Below are 22,194 nucleotides of genomic sequence, written 5' to 3'. Positions count from 1 at the left end.
ACTTAATATATAATTAACAATATCTAATTACAAATAATAAATAATATGGCCGGCAATCCAATTACCAAAATCTCGACCGGGTAATCTGATCCCCGCAGGCAACCAGTCACAACAGCCGAGTGTGTGGTGCGAGCCGACCAATGCTTGGGTTTGGGCTCAGTTTCTCCTTGTCGTCTAACTGTTCCTTCCAGGTTCCAGCACAGCGGGATGCAGTCCCACATTGCAACATAGTTTGCATGCATCAACATTCCAATTAAAAGTCCTTGTTATTGAATATAAAAACCTTGCAAGAGTATTTACATTCAAATTCATTAAGTATAATTACATATTTATTTTCTAAGAATAGGTTCATACCGAATTTCTTTCTTCGATCGAAAAGGAGCATCAATTTTCATCATATGAAATATTTGTACATACAACAATAAAGACATATTCTTTGATGTGAAAAATATTCATGCACCATGTTCGTATTCTAAAGTACCCAAGCAAATAGTTAGATACATGATATAATAGAATAAAAGTACAAATCGGTGCAACAATCTCTCTTTTATACTCTCTCTACTTTCGCCTCCCCATGACCACCTCTATTTTTGCCATCCTCCTACTAACCCAGTCACTTGCCAGAGTTCCGCATTGGCTAGTTGTCAGCATCAACCACTTTGCCTCCCATTGCTTCGCATTGGCATGATGTCATCTGTGCATTGAATGAACTCATTATCATCTGCTAAAGTGCGAACATGACTTTTAATCATGAGAGCACTGATCGAAGGAAAATGCAACAAAAGAAAACTCATCAAAGGAACCATAACCTCCATATACGAATCCTGCACCAAAAGCCGGCAAACCAGCTTGCCACGTCACCCGAGAACTCGTTAACCGTCGGATCGAGCTATCAGCCAATCTGGTCCGTCAATGAAGTTTGGTGCGGGTCTGTGCAGGTCTTTCACCCGCTTCATCGTCGATCCGAACCATCCTGAATTCTCGCGAACCCGACCGCCGGTGACTCCTGCACCTCCCTAATCCTCCCGGCGTGCTCTGGGTCCAGCGCAACGCGACGCCCCCTCCCACCCCACCTTCCGCCTCCCTCTCGGCATCCTGGCCGCCGTCGAGGTCGTGTTGCGTCGCTGCCCAGCGAGCCAGCGTGTGTGACCAGCAAACTACAGCCCGCCTTCCACCGAACCGTGGCCGGCCTTGTGACAACACGGGCCCGACGCAACTCGACGGCCGGCCAGTTGCCGCGGCCGCGGCCTTCCCAGCCAGATTGACAGCATCGGAACGTGCTCGCCACCGAGCGGCATGGCTCCGTTGTTGCTCGTGGCCGCAGGGCTACCGGCCCCCTCCGCCCTCGATTCGCCCCTCCACGGGTGCACACTATCCCGAGCTAACCCAGTGCTGCCCCTCACTACCAGTGCGGCCGCCGAGACTGCTCCCCTGCTATGTTCGTGAGGGAAGAGATAGAAGGAAGAAACATGATTAGGGAAATTCTTCAGGGTTCCCAATGCAAAGATCTAGACTTCAAATAAATAGTGCTGCACTGCTGCATAGCTCATGTGTTGCGGCTTAATTCCTTAGAAGTTCAGGGTCCAGTTGCAAAGTCTCTATCTTTAGTGGTTTTCTCTCTCTTCAATTCTTTAAATTTGCTGAAAATTGATAAATGTGTAGTAATTCGTAGATAAATTAAAAAATGACAAATCAAGTTTTGTTGCGCTCCACATATGTAGATGTACGCAATAATCAGATAATACATGTTTTAGTAGAAAGTTTTTGTTGTAGATGCTTGGCTATGCTTTTTAGTGTGAAATTCATATCTTTACTCCACATATCTGCAGATATCTTGCTCCAATTAATATATGATTGGCTATCATGTGACGCTTGATCTATTCTAAAAATTTCAACTTCATTTAGAGAAAACATATTAGTGTGACGCTTGAATGCTCAGTACTATTGTAGTCACTGCGTTTAACAACCTAAACAAAAGGGATATAGAGAAAACATTAAAGTTTCTTTTCACACACTTTGAATCCGATAAAACAGAAAATGTAGTAATAGGAAGAACCTGACAAATGTTTGCCTCACAGGCAGATGGATGCTGGCATGTTGAGTCCATTAGCTTAGACACCTGTTGGCTTTCCAGCTTCTTCCTGTACTGCTGTCCAGGAACTATCTTGCAAACCTGAAAATATGAATCGAATCAAGTAACGGTAGATATGGAAGTGAAAGAGTACCAAATTAAAGTTAAGTTTGCAACCTCCATAGTGAGATAGATCGGCCTCTGATCACTGCCAACTTGGAGACATGGGAGAAAACCATACTGTAATTACATCTGGTATGCCTCTCTGATGTAATACGTGACAGTCTTCCTCCTTCATTCTCCTGCTCCATGGCTGGGCGCCACGAATCAAAAAAAGGGAAAAGAGCAAAAGAAAACTCGAAAAGAAAACAGGGGATAGAAGGGAGAAAGAGTACTGGTGGTGGGGGCGGGAGAAGAACCCAAAGCAGCACGGCGGCGGCGTACGCAGAGGTAGCAGCAGAGAGGGAGGTATACTGAGCAGTGCTGCATAATTCCAACATGCATGATAGCAAAATGGAGACAAGAATTTTTTTCTAAATATAATAAGAACTTTATTAGATAGAAGATTTGCAACTAATTGAATGTCAGGTAATCAAATTAAGCAATACTCTGCAGCTTTGTAAGTACATCACATAAACAAATGAAATATGTTTCCTAGCTTTGCGTGTTAAATGACCACAGAACAATTTGAAACAACATTGCTTGTCAGGAAAGCAACATAAGCACAAAGAGAATTCACAGACAAATGAAGTTATTATACATTGCAATGACATTATGTCCATTTGTAGAACCAAAGGTCCAAAAGGAAGTGGTACACATAGATAAATGGAGTAGAAACTTAGCGTTTTATGTCACCACTAATAGATCTCAATGCGTTCAGGAAAGGACTAATTCAAGATTTTAGGTTAATTAAATTCCTGCTAGTCATCAAAAGTAAAAAAAAAATTCTAAACTCACTATCATCAACATTGCACATGCTCAAAACCATAAAGCTAGGAGTTGCATGGAATGACTAAATAGCATTTGCTTCCATGCCTTTACGCAGCTCTTCCATATGAATACCTACTTCACAACATTAATTACCCCATCCCAATATCCCATCAAGTATTGCATTTCACAAGCAATGAAGCAATTGAACCTGAAAAAGCGTACAGGGAACCTGATCCTTGAGAAGTGAACATGGAACCTGAGTACCTGATTGTGCTACAATGGTATGAGATAGAATGATTGCAGTAAAGGAAAAATATCATACATCTTATATTGAGCCAATAAGATAATGAATTTATGGCAAAAAAAACAGATTTTCCATACTATTGTAATGACAAAAAAGAATTACTGAGACAAATGCTTGGCTCCCAAGTCGCAAATAAAAACTATCATGTGATACAATACAGTTTTTTTTCTCTTTTCATATTTTCCACATTAAATATGAAAATCTCATTGAAGTCAAAGAACATCATTGTCTGCTCCATAGAAGAAATTAAATGTGCATATTTAGGATGCCTTACAGTGTATCTTCTACTTTAGGCTTTGTAATTAAGTGGCAAATAAATGCAGTAAAGGAAAGAGAAAACAATCTACAACCAAAACAGAAGTAACACTGAATGGTGAAGAAATAAAAAAACAAGAAAAAATCTCAATGCCTGACAGTAAGATCATGTGTATACATCCAAGACAATGGTTCTTATAACTTATATATAAGCTGCAAACTGGCAGGCTCTCTTTTACAGTTCAAGTGCAAAGTGCTCGATGAACTACAGATCAGAGCATACGTGGTGAATGATGATTGATGAAAGATGCATAAGCATTTCATCAAGTTATCGCAGATCAGATCAGAATCTGCAGAAAAACTATCATCAAATTAAAGTTCACTCACGTTCTCAACTTGGCCCTCAATCCGGATTATCGCCTGGCTCGCGGGCGTTCGCAGGTCGAGCACCCTGTGGTTGAAAGAGTGTCCTGGCTAACGCGGGGTCTTCCGGCTCCCTAGCCCTCGAGCTCCTCCTCCTCCTCCTCCTCCTCCGCCGCCGCGTCGTTGAGGCTGAACGGGAGGCCCGGGCTAACCCGCCTGGCGACCCAGCGGATCTTCCTGACGCGGACCTCGACGTGCCGGGCGGTGGCCCAGAGCACCGGGGTGCGGGGCACGGCGACGATGCCCTCGACATCGATGACAGACTCCGCGGCGAGGGCGGCGGTGAAGAGCACCATCCCCGGGCTGATGCCAGGGCTGTCTCCGCCGGCGTGGAATACGCACTGCACGGTGTCCATGCCCTGGCGCAGCACGAGGAAGGCCAGCCTGCTGCCGTGGGAGGCGACCGAGCTGGCAGACCCGCGGAGCAGCATGGAGCGACCGATGGCGGCGGTGCTGAGGTCGCCGACATTGGTCCACGAGTGGCCCGAGACGGCCTTGGACTGGACCTTCTCGTCGGGGACATCGCCGTAGTTCGCCACGAAGGGGTCGGCCTCCTCGCCCTCGGACGCCGCCGGCTGCTGGTGCTGCTGGCGCTACGCCGCCTTCTCGGCAATGTGTCGATGATTGTGATGGGGACGCGGTTGGGGGGCATGACCTGGGGCACGTTCTCGGGGAGCAACCGTGGCCGCCGCGCCGGTCGCGAGCCGCGGCCCCGCATGGCTACGCCGGTCGCAACACCATCCCAAGCCGGCACCCCAAGGGCCGTGCGTCGCGGCGGGCGCTGTCCCGAGGGAGATGTCCTTCCAGCACCGCTCCTTTGGATGCCCGGTGACCGGGTAGAAGGGGGCCGCCTCCGGGGAGAGTGCGAGAGGCGGGGAGCAGGAAGCGGGGGGGGGGGGGTGTGGACACCAGCGCCGGGGAGGGCGGCGCCTTGCTGTTGGACGCCGGCATCGGAGTGGCGGGTGGCGTGCTGGTGTGCGGTGGCGCCAGGGTGGCTTCCGTCGAGGGGAAGGGGGTAGGGAGGTGGCCTCACCGTGGATGGCGCAGATCCGGTGGCGCCATGGATCTTGGCCCTCCCCTCCCCTTCTAGCGGTGGGAGTTGGGGCCGCGGGTGCTGAGGGAGATGAGGGAGACGGTGGCGGCGGCGGCGGCGGGCGTTGGTGCCCGGGTGCTGGTTCAGCCTGAGATCACCATGAATGTAACAAAATAGCCTATATAAAATTATTCACCGCATTATTTTTGGTTCAGACTCCTAATGTTGTAAATCAGTCGGCTACTTTTATAGTATACAAACAGTATTGGCCATTAGAGCATCTCCAGCAACAGCCCCTACTCAAGGTCCCTACTTTCTTGAGTAGAGACTGTCCCAACTTTTTGGAGCTGTGACAATTACCATCGACTCCAGCAACAACCCCTACTATCCAGCCCCTACTTCTATTTGGCACATGGGGTCCCAGTCTCACTTACATTTTTTTCATTATTTCCTCCTCTTCTCTCTCCTTCCCCACTCCTTCGCAGCACCTTCCTCCTTCCTCCTTCCTCTCCTCTCTCCACCGCAGCTGCAGGCTGGGGTGGTGCAGCGCGGGGTGCTGGTCCGCATCTGCAGCCTGTGGCGCTCGAGCTCTCACAGCAGTCCCCCACCCTGGCTCTGCATCCGTCTCGGAAGATCAAGAGGAAAGGGGCGAGCTTGCGGCCGAGTCCCTCGGCGAGCTTGCGACCTGAGCTCGAACTGCAAGGAGCCGGCGGCGGCGGCACGGACAAGCAGGGGAGGCGCTACGACACGAGCCTGCGGCTCTTTTCTTTTAATCATACAAAATTTGGCTCTCTCTCTCCTTTTTCCTGCACGAGATCTCCCGCACTGCTCTCTTCTTGTTCTTGGCCTAGAGCTCCACCAAATTCGATGAACTCCTTGGAGAGGAAGCTGGAGAGGCAGCGTCGGAGCTCCCGGTGGGGGCAGGGAGCCGCGCGGCGCCGGCAGAGCTCCACACACGGGAGTGGCGGCAGAGCTCCCTCCCTGTCCGACGGGGGAGGCGCATCTCTGGGCAAGGGAGCCGGGAAGAGCTCCGACTCCGGCTCCACCTGCGTCGGCCGCAATCCGACCACATCCTCCTCGGCCCCATCCCACTGCCACGGCATGGAGAAGAAGCACGGGCGGCGGCCAGTGCGGCGGCGCGCAGGAGTAGGGGCCCGTCAGCGAAGCGAAGGAGCAAGTTGCTCCGCGTGCGGGCGGTCGGGCGAGTGCTGGCGCGTGTGGTGTCGTGGCGGAGTGCCGGGAGGCGAGCTGGCGGCGCTGCGCGGTCAGGCTGGCGCTAGCGTGGCGCGGCGAGGCGAGGTCGCATCGGCAACGGCGCAGCGCGTTCAGGCCAGCGGTGGTGCGGCAAGGTGAGGTCGCGCCAGCGACGGTGCGGCGCGGTCGAGCGGTGGCGACGGTGCAGCGCAACATGGAAGGAGACGCGAGCGGGTGAGCGGAGAAGGGGAGGACAGGGAGTAGGGGCCTCCCTAGGGACCCGTGGGAGTTGGGGTTTTTAGGGGTAATTTGGGTGCCTCCCTACTCTAGGGACTCAAGTAGGGGCTCTGTTGGAGTAAGTTTTTTACCCTCCAGCCCCTATTTTAAAAGTAGGGACTCAGATAGGGTATTTACTGGAGATGCTCTTTGGCATGTGCATATTTAGGCATTGTAGAGAGAAAAATCGGGCATTGTAGAGAGAAAAGGAACGGATGGAGACATGGACTGAAGACAAAGAAAGCAGGCAACACCATTACTGTAAACATGAAGTCTAGTGATGATCCAACATTGGATTTGACATCGATCGAGCAGCTGGTGTGCAACATACCTAGGCTGGTTGAGGCAATCTGGCGGAGGGACGGCGCTCCACGTTGGGAGATGTGATCTCCGGACCATTTTCCATGTAAGCACGCTGATCCAAGGGAGGCCGAAACGGGCGGCCGTCTTCCAATCGGCCCAAGGGCGAGAACTTTCACCTTTTGCCACAAACATACAAGTTTAGTCACTCCTATTTTCATTATTCAAGTTCTACAATGTGCGCCCATCAATACATAACATTTAATTAGCACACAACCATAAGCACGAAACAATTAATGCAGAAACATACATTATAGTGCATCTCGAACATTTTTTTTAACAGCAATTAGTTAAGCAACACACTCTATAAACTACCCATTAACCACTGAGTGTCACAAGATGACAGCTTCGTTCAAAACTTCAAATTTAAACAAACAGATATATTTGAAACATCCAAGAGAATTAAATAGATATTGCAGGCACCAGTGTAGCACTTCCTGATCCTAAAACAGGGGAACAGGTCTATAAGCATGTCACTTATTTCTACACACACTGGCAAGTATAATAACACATGCACAAGTTCACAACGCAATGCTTGGATTAGATCAACGACTAAAGCGTATGCACGTGATGACTGATGGGGCAATCGAACTCAAATCGCATGTGGTGTAGCAAAGTATACCTTACAGTGATCCTTGTAGACTAACACCTCTTCAGGATTAATAGGGTTCACGGATTGCAGAACCTAACATAAGACACAAAACTGGTTTTTCTGAGCACTAATCAAACAACAAAATCTTAAGATGCACACTCTGCTACATTTGTTTTTGGAACACGGAGGAGAGCTGCACGTCATTTCATTAAGAGGAAGAAAAAAATTGTAAGGGCAGTCAGGGATTGTAACCTAACCAGATTTGTCATTCTGCTACATTTCCATGAGCAAATCAAACATTCAAACCACAGCAAGAGAACTGGTAGTGCTGCAATATAGTAATAACATGAAGAGAGTAAAGAGAGATTGGACCTTTGACTTTTCTCATTTCTGATGTGCTCAGGCTTAAGGGACACAGGCTTTTCCATTGCAACCAAACAGAAAACCTGCAGAAAGTAATAAGAATTTATAACTGAGTGTTAACTCCTAAATACAATCATAAAGAACTACTCTTCAAAAATTATATCATTAGCTAGCTATTCCACAGAAGTTCAGCATGTAAACCATAGATGCAAGTATTCTGAATGACAAGTAGAAAGAATGGTATGGAAAAATTGGTTCCTTATTGTTCAGTGATCCAGCCCCTAAAATACTAAAACTTTAAAAGCTGGACTCCATTATGAAAACAATTACAGAATCATATCATATGAATGCTCAAAACATCTTATTTATGTTTACTTGCAATAAATAATTCTGAATGATATAACGAATGATTCTGTAGCAACAGAGCAGAGTCAGATATTTATAGAGCAAAACGAAAATGAAGGAATGCGGAGAAAAAACACGAATGTTTAAGCAATGTGATAGAGACTGGCAGTATCATCCAGTAGCCATCAACTCATTATCCTTAACTCATCTTTTCAGCTATTGCAGGTGAGTGACATAAACCTTTTTTGTAATTCAACATCAAAGGACAAAGGGAAGCATGCTGTTTCAAGTTGTTTTGTTGCTCCATTATCGTATTTTTCTTCCCTGTATTTTACAAGTTTAAGCAACAAGGGAAAACATGCATTTTCCACAGTTTCAAAAACCATTAATAAGGACCAACCAGTTTTGTGTCTTATGTCAGGTTCTGAAATCTGTGAACCCTATTAATCCTGAACCCTATTAGAGTCATCTGGCACTGTAGGGTAATCCTTGTAGCCATCCCACGTGGTGAAAGAGATACCTTCCCATCCTTGTAGCAATCTGTGAACCCTATTAACAACACCGAGCATTTCCTTGAACATCTAGCGGGCAAACGGATTAAAGGCCAGAGGAGAAATTCACTTACCCCGTTGCGGTGGGCATGCTCGACGAGCGCGGAAGGGAAAAGGAACCAGTCGCTGTGGTTTGGGTGGGAGGGGAGCTCAAACTGTCAAACAACACATCCCATCGCCGCTGCGTGCAGCATGAGCCGGCAGGAAGCCGTCAGCGTCATCATAGGCCGCCGATGGTTCCAGAAGTGGCGACGTTGGTTTTGAGCTTCTTCTTGCTCCTACTCGCCTTCGATTTCTTCAGCGGAGCGGGGAGCCCGCGAGGGTCGAGGATCCCAGAGGTTCTCGTGCTCGCGAGTGGTGTGAGCGGCCGGCGAGAGAGCCGCCCGCGGACGGCGGACGGCGAAGGCAGGGCATCGGGGAGCGGCAGAGAGGCCGAGTGTGGCGACGGCGGTGCGGACCGGCAGCACGTCAGGCGACGAGGGAGGGCTGCGGCCCGGATCTGGAGACCCGCTGCCCCACGGTCCGTGCCTGGGGGAAACGCGCGAGCGGGAGCGGGGAGAGGCGGCGCAGGGGTGGGCCGTTGGTGCCGGGTTCCAGAAAGGAACCGTGGTCGGCGTGGGGCTGGAGTGTGGAGGAGAGGAGGTCGTGAGGCAGGGGCGCGTGGGCGGGTAGAGGCGGCGCTGGGAGCCGGAAGACCCCGTGGCTCAGCCGGGTGCGTGGATGGGTAGGGGAGGAAGCCGAGGCGAACGTGCGACGGCCGGGCGCGTAGTGGAGTAGGATGCATTGACCGGCAGACACATGAGAATGGCAGACACATGATGCTTCCATGGATCTCAAGGAGCTCACCTGTGGTGGCGGCCGGCGGCGAGCGGTGGTGCGTCGAGGTCGGGGGAGGGGACTTACAGATCGGAGCCGCCGGCAGCCTGCGGACGGCGTGGCGGCCAGGGACGGCGCAGCGGCGCGCGGACGGCGTGGCGGCCGGGGACGGAGCAGCGCGCGCCGACCGGAGACGGAGCAGCGGTGGCGCGGACGGCAGCCAAGGATGGGGAGTGCCAGCGCGCCGGGACGGAGCGGAGGCGCGGATGAGGGCCGGAGACGGGCAGCGGCACCATGTTTTTTCGGAAGGAAACGACCGGAGGGGGAGGCGGGACCAAGGTTTTCTCTACCGGTATATTTTTAAAATCTCGGTGATCACGGTAAACGGAAATAAAAATTTATCGGCGATAAAAAAAATTTCAGACAAAATTTACAAAAAAAACATTTTTTTATTCAGAAAATCATGTACATCAGTTCTATATCATTTTAAATAAAAAAGTAAATATACACATACTATGAACTACCGATTCAATGATATTTATATAAATAGTCTAGTCCTAAATATTACAAAGTCCACCATAGTGCCAAATATTACATAATATCAATGCACAATCCAAAATACAACAAGCAGCCCCCATAATGGATTAGGAACGGGTATTTATTGGGTTCCAATTGCTTGGCGGGCTCGCACAACATTTGGACTCAATTTTTAGCGCGCACAGTTTTAAAATGCCGAAAATTTTGGGTGGTACCAGCAAAATACCGGGCACCACCGGTAGACGGGAGATTTCGGAGATTTCGGAATTTCTCGGCCGGTAGAGAAAACCCTGGGCGGGACTGATTTTAGCCCCAAATCAAGGGCTGCGCGGGAGGCGGGTACTAGGCGCCGTGGTGAGAAAAAACATAGGATTTGGGCAGAAATATTTTTCTTGATGGTGTTTTGTGGTTTGGTCAAGCGCTAAGATCTTCCATGTGAGCCTAAGAAAGGTATTTTATGAGAGGGGTGGGTGGGTTAGAGTGGGTAACAATTGTTTTCAATTCTTTCATCCTTTATAGTATAGATAGATAGATTGGACTCACATGATCCTCTCACATATTCTTGAACTATGTGAAATAGATCAGCTATTTGCTCGTCGCTAGTGACTACTCTCTCTCCTACTTTTTTGTTGCCACATCAAATCTAGGTAGCTAAATAGCTAACCATTGTGGACGCCCTTAAGAGCTAAGTGAATTTTTCTACAGGGTAATTTAAATATTTACCATCGTTACCAATGTCTCCTCCATGTTTGCCACCACTAGAATGGAGTTTAAAGATTTGCCACCTGAACGGTTCCGATTCCTACTTATTTGCCACTTCCGACCCTGTGGCAGGCCAACTCAGATTGCCAGCATGGAAGAAATATGTGAAAAGACTATCATACCCCTACCTTATCCCAAGTATACGTTGCGATGTCCTTGCTCTCTTCTTCCATCTCTATGACTAGTGGGACCACCGATCTCTTCCACCTCCGTCTTCTTCCCCAAACCAACCACTTGCACGCCTGTCCTAACTCAATTACTGGACTAGGGCAGCGACCACTCTGCCGGTGGGTGGCGGCAATTGCTGGACGAGAGCAGCACGATGTCGCCGTCCTCTACACAGGCTTCAACGCCCGCGCACTACTAGAAAACGGGCCATCGGTTCAGACCAAAAGTACCGCTTGTTGTTTCACCCGGTACTTTTTGATCTGGACCAATAGCCCGAGGTGTCCAGAAGAGCTTTTGGCACCGGGTCATGGGACAATCTGGTACCAATGATTAAAGATTGGCACCGGTTTATGTCAAAATCCGGAACCAATGAAAAAGATGTATTTTGGTACCAGGTGATAGCACGCACCGGTGCCAAAAGTCGAGTTTCGGCACCGGTGGAAACAACCACCCGGTACCAAAAGAGTGGGGGCAGCCTCTGTTCCAGATATTTCTAAGTGCTGGCGCCGATCTTCTCTCCACCGCTCTCATTTCTCTGCCTCTCATCCCTCTATCTTATCCTTTGGAGTGCGGGGCGCGCGGGCCACTGCTGGCACTACTGCGGGCCGCGCCGGCCCCCGCTGCGGGGCGCGCTGGCCGTCGCCGGCCGCCGCTGCAGGGCGCGCTGGCCGCTGCCGGGCGCCGCCGCCGGGCGCCGCTGCGGGCCCCGCTGCTGCGGGGCGCTCGCCGGGGGGTCCGCCGTGGGGGAGCGCGAGGGCCGCACGGCAGCAGGAGCTTGAGGCTTCAAGAACCCACTCGGCACATCGATCGATCCGGCGAGACCCATCGACCTCTCGGTTAGTTCTTGCACTGGTTCTTCCGCTCGACCGCTGCATCGCCTGCAAGATTCTCTTGCGGCCTCTTCTTCTTGTTGTTGGATGCGAATCTTGTTCTTGGTTCTTGTATGTGCAGGTAGCCCGTTCGACGGAATGCCCCCGGAGGGCGCAGAAGCTGGCCGGGAGCCGGCCGTGGGGTGCGGTGCAAGGGCTGGCGCCGCGGAGCCGGCCGTGGGGTGCGGCCCGAGGGCCGCCGCCGCGGGAGCCGGCAGTGGGGTGCAGACGCATGGGCAGCTGGCCGCCGCCGCTGCCATCGTGGGAGATTTTTTCCTTACTTTTCTGATTTCTGAAATAGAGATGTATGTTGTATGGATTGCATCTATTTTGTGAACAATTTTTTGAATAATTTGTGGGATCTATGAGTATTGTGAATATTTTGTGTTCGTCAATTCAATAATTTGTGGATCTATGAATAATTCAGTATTTTGTGGGAACGGAGAGAGGATGCGGGGAACGGGGGAGGATGCAAGCGAACGGCGTAGCGGCCTTTGGTACCGGTTGGTATTCCAACCGGTACTAAAGGAGGTCATAGGCACCGGGTGATTTACCCGGTACTAAAGACAGACTTCATTGGTCTCGGTTGCCGGGTACCGGTTATAGAACTGGTACCTAAAGCTTATTTTAACCGGTGCCTATACCTCTTTTTTTTGTAGTAGTGGCGACTCGGAGCGCCACCGGAAGCTTCGTCCCCATTCACGAGACGCTCCTGGACGAGATCACCGTCCCCCGACTCCGACATGGCGACATCCTCAGGAAGCTGTTGGCCCTGAACGCCACCGGTGATGCACTCTCCCAGGCAGCGCGTCGCGGCTGCACGGCGGCGGCCTCCGCCAGAACGTCACGTGCATGTGCACAGTGGTCCACGGGCAGTGCTACGCGGCAATGGGCGCCGCCGCCTAGCTCAGCGTCCCTGCGCTCGCGCTCCGAACACGACAGACAGCGCTGCCGCTTTCCGGAACATGCTCGCGTGCCCACGACTGTGAGATGCCAGCTATGTTCCTATCAAAGGCAAGCGCTAAGAGAAATATTTTTTTTTTCTCACACTGGATCTTGGAACTCGACCCGTTCAAGAGCTAATTGAAAACTTGCAAATTTTCCTGCAGAGGGGCAGCTGGACGAGCTGGTGCCGGACTTCTAGCCGCTCTGCCCCTTGACTCCAGCGTGCGGCAGCGGCCGAGCTCCGCCGACACGGCGCGTCTGCAGCGGCCGCGAACTCCACGTCAAGCTCCGCCCCATGCGTGTCCACGGCGGCCGCGAGCTCCGCCCCACGCGGCGGCCGCAAAGCTCCGTGGCGGCGCCGCCGGGGCAAGCTCGGTTGCATTCGGGGTCGGCACTGGATACAAGTCGGTGAGGCCCGCCGGTGTGAAGTTCCATGATAAGGTAATCGAAGAAAACTGAAGGTCTGCTGCCCTCAAATCACCACAAGGATGCGCATGGCGGCGGAGAGGAACCGTGAGCGTTGGAGCCTCGGAGGGGCAAGGGAAATGAGTGGGCCGAGGGAGCGGGACAGGGCCGAGGCGAGCTGAAGAAAGAGGAGGGGGTAGGACGGTCATTTCGTCCGCTCCATGCCAGGAACCAAAAGGGGTAAATAAGTAGGACTCAGAACTATTTAGATGGCAATTTTTTAGCTCCATTCTTTTTTTTTTGAGTTAATTTTTTTTTAGCTCCATTCTAATGATGACAAACAGAAAGAAGACATTGGTAACGATGGTAAATATTTAAATACCTCTTCCCTACATGGTGGAGACTGGACAACGAAAAACTGAAAATAAGAAATACTTTGGGCTCGGAAGGCCCGATGACCCAGATTACGCAGCAGCAGACCTTGTGTTTAGGCCCAAAACCGAAAGCCTAGCCCAGCCCAGCCCAGCCCGACCCATCCAATCCCCCGACCCGCAACCGGCCGCTGTCACTGGCATATGGGCCGCACCTTCAACCACGTCGACGTCGTCGACTTGCCGATCGATCGATCCAAACGATTCCCCAACCCTCGTCGGAGGACCTCGCCTACTCCGAGGACCGCTGCTCCCCGCTCCCCCTCCTTGTCGTCGCCGTCGTGCTCCGCCGCCGCAACTCGGGATCGGATCGGCCTCGTGCGGTGAGTCCGCACTCACTGATTCAGTTCCACTCTTCTCCATCCTCGAGCAGCCTGTCCGGTCAGTTCAGTCCGGTTCCTGGGCGTCTCCTCTCCCTTTTCTGGATTAAAATAGACTAGCCCGAGGCGGGGTTCCGCTCCTCACCTGCGGGGTTGGTTACTTGAGGTGATTAGCTTCGTGGATTGGCGATCTCGGAAATTGATACTGCGCTTCGTCGGCGCGCGCTTGTGTGGTGGCCAGTATTTGGAACTGCATCCAGCTGCAGCTGCTGCTGAGCAGTCTGTCTTGTTCCATCCGGTTGTTTCTCAGTATGAAACATCTAGCTGATTAGTTCAAATTCTCGGAAGTTGATAGATCTTTGTGGTTGATTGGGTAAGGCGAGGGTGTGTCGCTCATGTCTGCGGGTGATATGGATTTATATTGCTAATTTGCAGTCTGGCGATGCATGGGATGTCAAGTTTTGTTGGAGCGCTCCTTGCAGCATGCATCTCTTTCTCTCCGCTCGTGGTGGAAGTGACGTTCTATTTGGTCTTCTTTTGAATGGCGCTAGTTAATCAGTATATGATCTTGCAATAACATGGTGGCAGAGTTTTCTTTTTTGGGTTAGAGCGGTTGGTTGTTAATAGAAATCCCTGATGATTTTTACTGTTTTCTTCTCTTCTTACCCCTTGCTTTGTTACTTAAAATTCATGTTCGCCAAAAAATGAACTGTTGTCTGGTATTGTCATGCTGACGCCTGGTGTGGCTTTTTAGCATCCTGATTCCAGATTTCATTAATGTGTTTCTTATGTCAAAATTATGTTCCCCCATCTTTGGCTTGTATTTACTATTGTGTGTGTCTGTTGTTTTAAGAAAATTATGCTTTTATTTCGTAGTGAACATTCTTGTTATATTATTGTACATGCTCATCCATATTCATGATAAAATATTGGATGGGATATGTAACGTAGAACGGTGATGGTACATAGAAAGGATGATAGCATGTCACTCGTCAAACTATTCAATTAACTTGCCTTTGATTACAAGAAAAACCAATGACTTGTTGAAGATCCCTGTTCTTGTTCTACAAGATTATATAAAAAATAATGACGAAAAATTCATAATATATTTTTTAACATAATTGTGATGCTCACTACGACCCTACAAAATCTTAAATTAATTTTCCACTTGCATGTGGAGAAATAAAAAAGACAAATTGTATTAGGTGGTAAATTGAACCAAATGACATAGTTTAGGGGCCAAATAATATATATGCATGATTCAATATATCTATCCATGTATTTATGCACGTTCTCTTTCTAACTTCAGATGGAGAGAACAATTCATTCCCTGACATACAAAGGATCTATTCCCGATGCAATTAATCAATCAAGAAGGGAGAAAAAGCTCTTTGTAGTCTACATATCAGGTGATTTCTCCTCCACGTCTTCTATGCTATCTTTGTAACTTCTTAAAAAATATTTGTGCCATTCTCTTGTTGATAGCCTAATGATGAAAGGCAATATCCATGTTAAGCCTGCGCGGATAGGAGGGTTGGTAGTCAACACCGTTTACATTCTTTTTAATTTGGTCAAATTAATTAAATTCTTTGTTAGTTTTTTTTGTCAAACTCTGATCTTTTTCCTTCTTGTATACATATTAGTAGATCAGCCATATTTCCTGAGGTACCTCTCTGTAATTGTTTTCATAAGCTATGTGAGTATACCCATATCTGGTGAACATTAACCTAGCTTTATTTATTTATTGAAACAGAGATAACGTTACCTTTCTTTTCAACCAGCTGAAACAATTTTCCATTGTTTTTCTCAATTGTTGACAATCTGTAACCGATAAAAATTACTGCCATGTACGACATTGTAATGAAAATTTTCTCCTTGAAATTATTAGGGTCTAGGATGTCAAAAATAATAAGATAATTGTGGTTCAGATTTTAGTGGTAGAAATTTTTTCATGTGCAGTGGAAAGTTGACTGGACTTGAAGTTGATTTTGTGTTGTCATGGTCTTTCTTTTTATTATTATCTATGCCCGGCTCAAGGTATCATGTTGCTGTAGTTTCCCTCTCCAGCTTCCTTCGCAGTTTTTCTCTTTAACAAAGTTCCATGCTAGACAATATACTTTTAATGCTCTTAGTCACATACTGGTTTGTGATCAGTCCAGCCTATTGATTGGACAATATATCTTTGCTCAATTTCAGGAGAAGATGAGGCTTCAAGTAGTTTGGAACAGTCAACACTGGTCGATGAAAATGTAGTTTTTTGGAACTGTTATCAGAAGTTTCAGCAGCATTTCTATTGTCACAATTACATATCAATGTTACCACGATGCTCATGTATTTGTGTTCTATTTATACTGTCAGGTGGTAGAAGTGATAGGAAGATGCTGCATCTTCTTGCATCTCAAACAAGGCAATGTTGATGCATCACAGTTTTCAGCTATCTGTATCCTTTTATGTTTCTTCTGACACTTTAATGTATGCTCTGAATTTACTGTGTTCAAGATGATGCCCTCTTGGTTTGATACTCTACCAAATAATACTGACCTATAAATTTTCTTGATCCTTTCTGCCTAAAGATGAAATGTGTTTATGCATATTTTAGTTTGTTTATTTCGGAAGGACTCATTACTAATATTGCAATAGATGTTTAACTACTGTGACCAACTTATCATGGCATGCTATACTTTTCAAATTTTCCTGGCAATAGCTGTGGAATGCAAGCAAAGTGATTTGTCATATTGTCTCATTGCTTAGATTGACCTGTTGGAATGTGATCTTTTTATTTGTTACCATGCAATTCCTATATGTTGCTGGAGATTAAAAAGGATCAATTAACACACAGTTTGCATTTTTTTTAATTTTTTCGGCCCTTGCATTCGATAAATTATGCTTTATTAAAACCTTTCTTTGACACCCTGGACTGGAGAGTAGAAATGAAAAAAATAGTTATAGTACATGCTCCAGTTGGCAGTCAATACTGTTTCATGCTACTACCAGATTCATTTGGACTACTGGAGGGGTAATCACTGTCTATGCAAGCATCTAAGCATGCACTGTGTCAGCTTATGTTGGGCCTCTATTTGTATTTTTTAAGCGCACTCGCTGCAGCTCCAGTCCATCCTGCATTACTAATGTGGGCCTGTACCATTGCCTATGCCATGGCTCCATCTCAGGTGCAAACCACCCTACACCATGCCACACACGGCTAAATCAGGTTAGCTGCCATTTGATTCTGGGTTCACAGTTTCACAGTGTGATGTGCTAGAGTGTGCATCCATGTCAAATGTGCAAATGATGCAGCATGGAGGTGTGGGTGTTTGCATGATAATGGTGACGATAGAATTTGCATTCCCCAGTATCTCAAGACATGGGATTTGAAGATACTTTATAATTGAAGTTCAGAAATATGATACATGATTTATGCTGGGACCTGTTTGAAGAGATTACAAGCAACTTTTTAGGGTTTAGTTTCTTATTTAGAAGAAATCTTTTGGGTAGGCGCGGGAGGGATAGGTGGCTTGTTGCCTAGATGGAATGCAATGGAGGGAGTGGTAGGTATAATTTCTTTGGGGGTTGATTACAGGAATTTAATTTCCTTGCATTTCTCCTCCTTTTGTTTATGGTTTTCTTTTTAAGGAGGCAAAAGAGAGAAGCTATGAACTAGCAATCTATTCTTTTAAAAGACAGCTATAAGGATAGATGTAATATCATGTGGGAAACTGGTTTGACGTCTCATAATGTTGGTTCCATTAATTTCGCTTGGTCCATTATTAGCTTCATTTAGAGAATTGGTCTGTGTAGCATCTCTCTTTGTTAACTTGTGTCATATCTTGATCGACACTAAATCCAGCTATTCCGTAGAACTTCGGAGAGATAACATTTGTTGTCATTTGGCAAATGTTAAAATTGCCAATGTTAACCAGATATCCAAAAATAATAACCAGATATCCAAAAATTGCCCTATCCAGATATGTTGCTCAACATTGGTCTCTGGCAAATATTTTCATTTGTTGTCATTTGTCAGCTGCATTCCATAGAACTTCGGAGAGAGAACATTTGCAAAGTTAAAATTCTAATATGATTTTCTGCTTCATCTCGGAGAAGTGTCTAGCATGCTAAACTGCATCTTGTAATGCAGTTTTTTTGGTACAATGATACTTTAAATGACATATTAGTTAATTGGTCCCACAGCTAAACTAATGACAATATCTTGGGACTTATGGGATCTTCAAAGATCATTTGTATTCTAATTTATCTTTTCAGTTTCATCCTTAAATATCTGAATCAGATCCCCAAAAGTCTGTGCCAAGTATATCCGTGATTGGACTGAATGGAGTTATGCTATGGAATCATGGTATGGTGACTCTAACATAACTTAAAACAGAAAAGATCATCTTTCCTATGTAACGAGTTTTTGGTCAGTGATAATATGAGTCCTTTTCTTAGAGGGACATATCAGTTCCGAGAATATGAAAGAAAGTATCGAGAAAGCTTGGGCGGCCCTTCATCTTCAGGTATTCAAACCTCTTATATTTTACATCTAGTCTGTTCCAGAAATGTTTCATGATACTGATCATGTATCTCTAGGCATTGGTGTTAGTTTGAGTCATGTACAAGTTCTGTCTGTCCTTGTCAAATGGGGCCATCATAAAACGTTCTTGGAACCAACTCCTGGCTTCCTTACTTTAAGATTCAACTCTTTTCTTGTGAGTTTACAGACAAATCCTGTGCATTTCCTTTACAAAACCAGATTTCTCAGTTTTCCTCCCTTTGCACTGAATCTTGGGAATTTGTCCCTTTGATTGTTTTTAAACTTAAAATCCTATAAGCCATAACTGCTAGTTGCAAAGTTATACAATTTAGCTTGGTTTCATCAAGAAAATAGCAGATAATAGGTCTCAATAACATCATGAACATTAACAGGCCTTGAGGACTAACATGAGTTAGATAAATCTGTAACACGCTAATACCTTCCTCAAGTGAGGTGTGGTTTGATACCTCTTTGAATGTCTTTTTGGATCCTTTCATGGTTTATGAGGTCACCTAGGTGTCCAGTTGTATCCTTGGCACCATAAGACACCACAAGGTTTTATTTTTTTTTCAAGAATGACTAGGTGTTACATACTCATAGACATGGCGCTTAGGTGTACCCTAACACTAAAGGATGCCGCAATGCCTCGAATACCCTGGTACCTTTGTCTATTTCACAAACTAGGTGACGATTCAAACACTTCTCCATGTCCTGGAAAGGGGCATTTTGTCTTCTACCACTCTAGTGTCAAATACCTGTGTCACCGGCACGTGTGACTGAGTCACTGAGCCAGAATGGAAAATTGTGTGCCACTTGTATGATCAGGATGGTGAAATTTTCAAAGCACCCTCAAAAAATCTTTCCATTAGGCCTTGAAACTGTAGGTGCACGTTAAGACTTGTATCATTTTTCATTTGCCTGGGCCAGAATATTCATTCGCTATCAACTTTATAATAATTTGTTACCACCTCTAGTCAGTTTTCCAAGACATGGATACAGTCCCATAATTTACTTAGCAGACATCTTATAATAGTTGTACAGAAGAACTTTTTGAGGATGAATCTAGCACCATTTTATGTGACATAGAAATACCGTAAGGTATACTAGCTGCCAAAGCATTAAAAGTTGGTTGCATTTTGGACCAGAGTTTGTAACATCATTTCGCTCTATGTAATGCATAAAGATCAGGCAATTCATTTAGGGTTTGTCAGGATAATCGAAATTTAGAGTATTTGCCGTAATACCCTCAATTAGTCAGGAAATTAGTACAGTCGCAGCTGTCAGAGGAACAACCACTATTAAAGAGTTTCCAGATTTTATTGTTCAACTATCACCAGTTAGCCATCAGCATGTGTGCAAGCATGTCACTACAGGAAGAATTTTCTCTTAGTAAGATCATATCTTTGAGAAACAAAAATAATGATCGGTCATCATATGATTTGCATTAGTCTGTTTTCCAACTTTTTTTTTGACTACCACTTTCGTGATCTTCTAAAGATGTATACTTGTGAATTGTTGTAGGAAACAGCAGCAACCTTGTTGACAGCATTGCTTGCTTCAAGAAATGCTGAACCTGTGAATACTACTACTACTATACTTCCACAAGGAGGCTCTGCTACTTCAGAAAATTCTTCTTTTTCATCCACTGCGCCAGACATTTCTGGAGCCAGTGGAGTTGCTCATTCAGCTGAATTTGTGTCACAACTACCTAGTGGCACCAACCATGATGTAAGTTGTTTTCTTCATTCCATATGACCTTTATATGTAATGTATTGATTCCAAATGGTACATGGGCTAAGGTGATAAAACTTGACTTAATCAGGAACTGGTTGAGATAAATGAAATACAAGGCGAAGGGTCAAAATCAGATTCAGGTGATAGAGCTGTTGAAAATATAGATTCAGCATCTACTGAAGTTGAATGTGATTTGTCTGTTAGTTCAAGGAGTTCAAACATGGGTAATTTTGCAGACCCAGAAGATGAAGACACTACACCATCACTGAAAAGAAAGAACAAAGATGATGGAACTTGCGCTGCAATTCCTGTGGTGGCGACTCCTAGTACAAGTAGTACTCAGGGCGTTTCCACCCAGTTGCTTGTGCAACAAGATAACATAACTTCTAGTGCCCCTGATGAACCTGTTTCTGATTCTGTGAAATCAGATGATATTCAACTCAGCATTCGTATGCCCAGTGGAAATAGACTGGAAATTAAATTGACAAAACAAGATGTGTTAAGGAAAGTGAAGAATTTTGTGGATGAAAACAAGGGCAGTGGGCTTGGCTCTTATGATCTCTCTCTAGTTTATCCAAAAAGAGTTTTCTCTGAACAAGGTACTGAATCTTCATTTCTGGTATCCAATATTCGTTTTTACATCTGGTTGGCATTTTGCATTCTCAGTTTTGTGATCTGGTAGGCATATTTGTCAGCGCTAGCAGAATTTTTTCTGGTTCTTTAGCATTGTTTACAATACTTGACTGGGTGCAAATGAACCTACAAAAAGAAATAGAAAACCAGAACCAATAACTTCTCCATCTTGGTTTCCTTGAAGACAGTTATCTGGCAATATACCCAGGAACCAACTGTTCGAATACAATACTGAATGCATACAAAAGTTGCATTTCAAGCAGGCCTTCTGTTTTTTCTTATTTTTTCTTATATTTTCTTTTACATGACAATCATTTCCAGAATATTCCCAGCATGTATGGTTTATCTCTTGTATTGTTACATTGTTATTTTTATCACTGCAGAAGTTTTTGATATCTAGTTAAATTGATGACCAAATTCTTGTTCAGATATGGAAACCACACTATATGAGCTGGGTATTCAAAACCGTCATGCTATGATTGTTGTTCCACATCGGCAGCCTGTTCAGGTATCAAGGCTTCAATCATCATCGTCGTCATCATGTTACGATGCTGGTGACAGTTCAGGTGGTGGGGGATATTTTGGTTACTTGAGAACCATCATGTCTTATGCGAATCCCCTTTCCTACTTGAGGGGAAATCTTACTACGTCAAGGCCTGAGCTAGAGCCAAATGAAGGTCTGTAGCAGCTTAGTATGTTTTCTTATTTCACCCTTTGTCCCTTCAAGATTTGGCTTTAGAATGATTGCATAGGCATTTTCATTGAAGCCTTTGTAGTTCGGTGATTTCTGATCTGGGCAGTTATCTATTTGTATATCTCTGTGAAACAGGCCGCCCATCTGGTACATGGAGTGAGCGCGGGCCTCTTCCTGGTAACAGGGGCCAAGATGCGACTGATGAGAGCTCTGCAAACACGCTGCGAAGGCGGTCCAGACCATTTGGTGCCAATGTCCACACTCTAGGGAGCGATGACCAGGGTCCATCTGATGATCGAAATGTTTTCTGGAATGGGAACTCCACAGAGTTTGGAGGTGGTGACCAGAAATAAAAAGCAGCACACTATATCAGAATCAAAGTTGGTGAGTATAACTGAAACAAATGCCACGACGGTGACTGAGAATCTGAGATATTGAATATAGTGGCAAAATTAACCCCTAGATTGTAAAGTTTACTTTTGTGGAATGTTTATACATATGGTTACGGTCGCTGGATCATTACACTTCATTGTATAGATAGCCAGAGATTAAACTTTAACTGTCTGGTTATATTGTATGGACCACATTTGCTTTGGCCTAGGCCATCGGTCGTTACAAACACAGTGGCTGCTACAGATTTTGCGTTAAGTTCAGA

The 22,194-nt window shown here is 46.3% G+C and overlaps 3 protein-coding genes across 26 annotated transcripts; 1 reads left to right on the top strand and 2 right to left on the bottom strand.

Annotated features, from left to right (window-relative positions):
* Positions 1–374: 374 nt before the first annotated feature.
* Positions 375–9,836, bottom strand: LOC120685485. Of its 21 annotated transcripts, none has more exons than XM_039967439.1 (7): positions 9,601–9,836; positions 7,811–7,884; positions 6,818–6,965; positions 2,467–2,554; positions 2,249–2,384; positions 2,057–2,173; positions 375–694 (listed from the first exon to the last, which is right to left on the bottom strand). In XM_039967439.1, the coding sequence occupies exons 1-5, from the start codon at positions 9,807–9,809 to the stop codon at positions 2,277–2,279; spliced, it is 627 nt and encodes a 208-aa protein (XP_039823373.1). In that variant the 5' UTR covers positions 9,810–9,836; the 3' UTR covers positions 375–694; positions 2,057–2,173; positions 2,249–2,276. The 21 variants fall into 21 exon arrangements, 7 of the variants coding, with proteins under 7 accessions (XP_039823373.1, XP_039823372.1, XP_039823374.1 ...); XM_039967438.1 differs by having other exon boundaries at positions 2,249–2,373; XR_005679596.1 differs by adding exons at positions 810–1,431; positions 7,469–7,531 and having other exon boundaries at positions 2,249–6,965; positions 7,811–9,836.
* A 1,739-nt stretch (positions 9,837–11,575) lies between these two features.
* On the bottom strand, positions 11,576–12,109 carry LOC120684904 (translation initiation factor IF-2-like). The gene has a single exon (XM_039966768.1). The coding sequence runs from the start codon at positions 12,107–12,109 to the stop codon at positions 11,576–11,578; it is 534 nt and encodes a 177-aa protein (XP_039822702.1).
* A 1,674-nt stretch (positions 12,110–13,783) lies between these two features.
* Positions 13,784–22,192, top strand: LOC120684670 (plant UBX domain-containing protein 11-like). Of its 4 annotated transcripts, XM_039966547.1 has the most exons (11): positions 13,794–13,953; positions 15,260–15,359; positions 16,147–16,199; positions 16,309–16,390; positions 18,236–18,301; positions 18,394–18,461; positions 20,000–20,206; positions 20,301–20,352; positions 20,449–20,811; positions 21,274–21,522; positions 21,675–22,187. In XM_039966547.1, exons 2-11 carry the CDS (start codon positions 15,260–15,262, stop codon positions 21,890–21,892), a joined length of 1,458 nt encoding a protein of 485 aa, XP_039822481.1. In that variant the 5' UTR covers positions 13,794–13,953; the 3' UTR covers positions 21,893–22,187. The 4 variants fall into 4 exon arrangements, with proteins under 4 accessions (XP_039822482.1, XP_039822481.1, XP_039822479.1 ...); XM_039966545.1 differs by having other exon boundaries at positions 20,301–20,811; positions 21,675–22,192; XM_039966546.1 differs by lacking the exon at positions 13,794–13,953 and adding an exon at positions 13,994–14,011 and having other exon boundaries at positions 20,301–20,811; positions 21,675–22,192.
* Positions 22,193–22,194: the final 2 nt, after the last annotated feature.

Source organism: Panicum virgatum, chromosome 8N (assembly GCF_016808335.1).
Source record: "Panicum virgatum strain AP13 chromosome 8N, P.virgatum_v5, whole genome shotgun sequence".
Lineage (NCBI taxonomy): Eukaryota > Viridiplantae > Streptophyta > Magnoliopsida > Poales > Poaceae > Panicum > Panicum virgatum.
The sequence above is the reverse complement of the archived record's forward strand: the minus strand, read 5'-3'. Positions and strand labels throughout refer to the sequence as shown.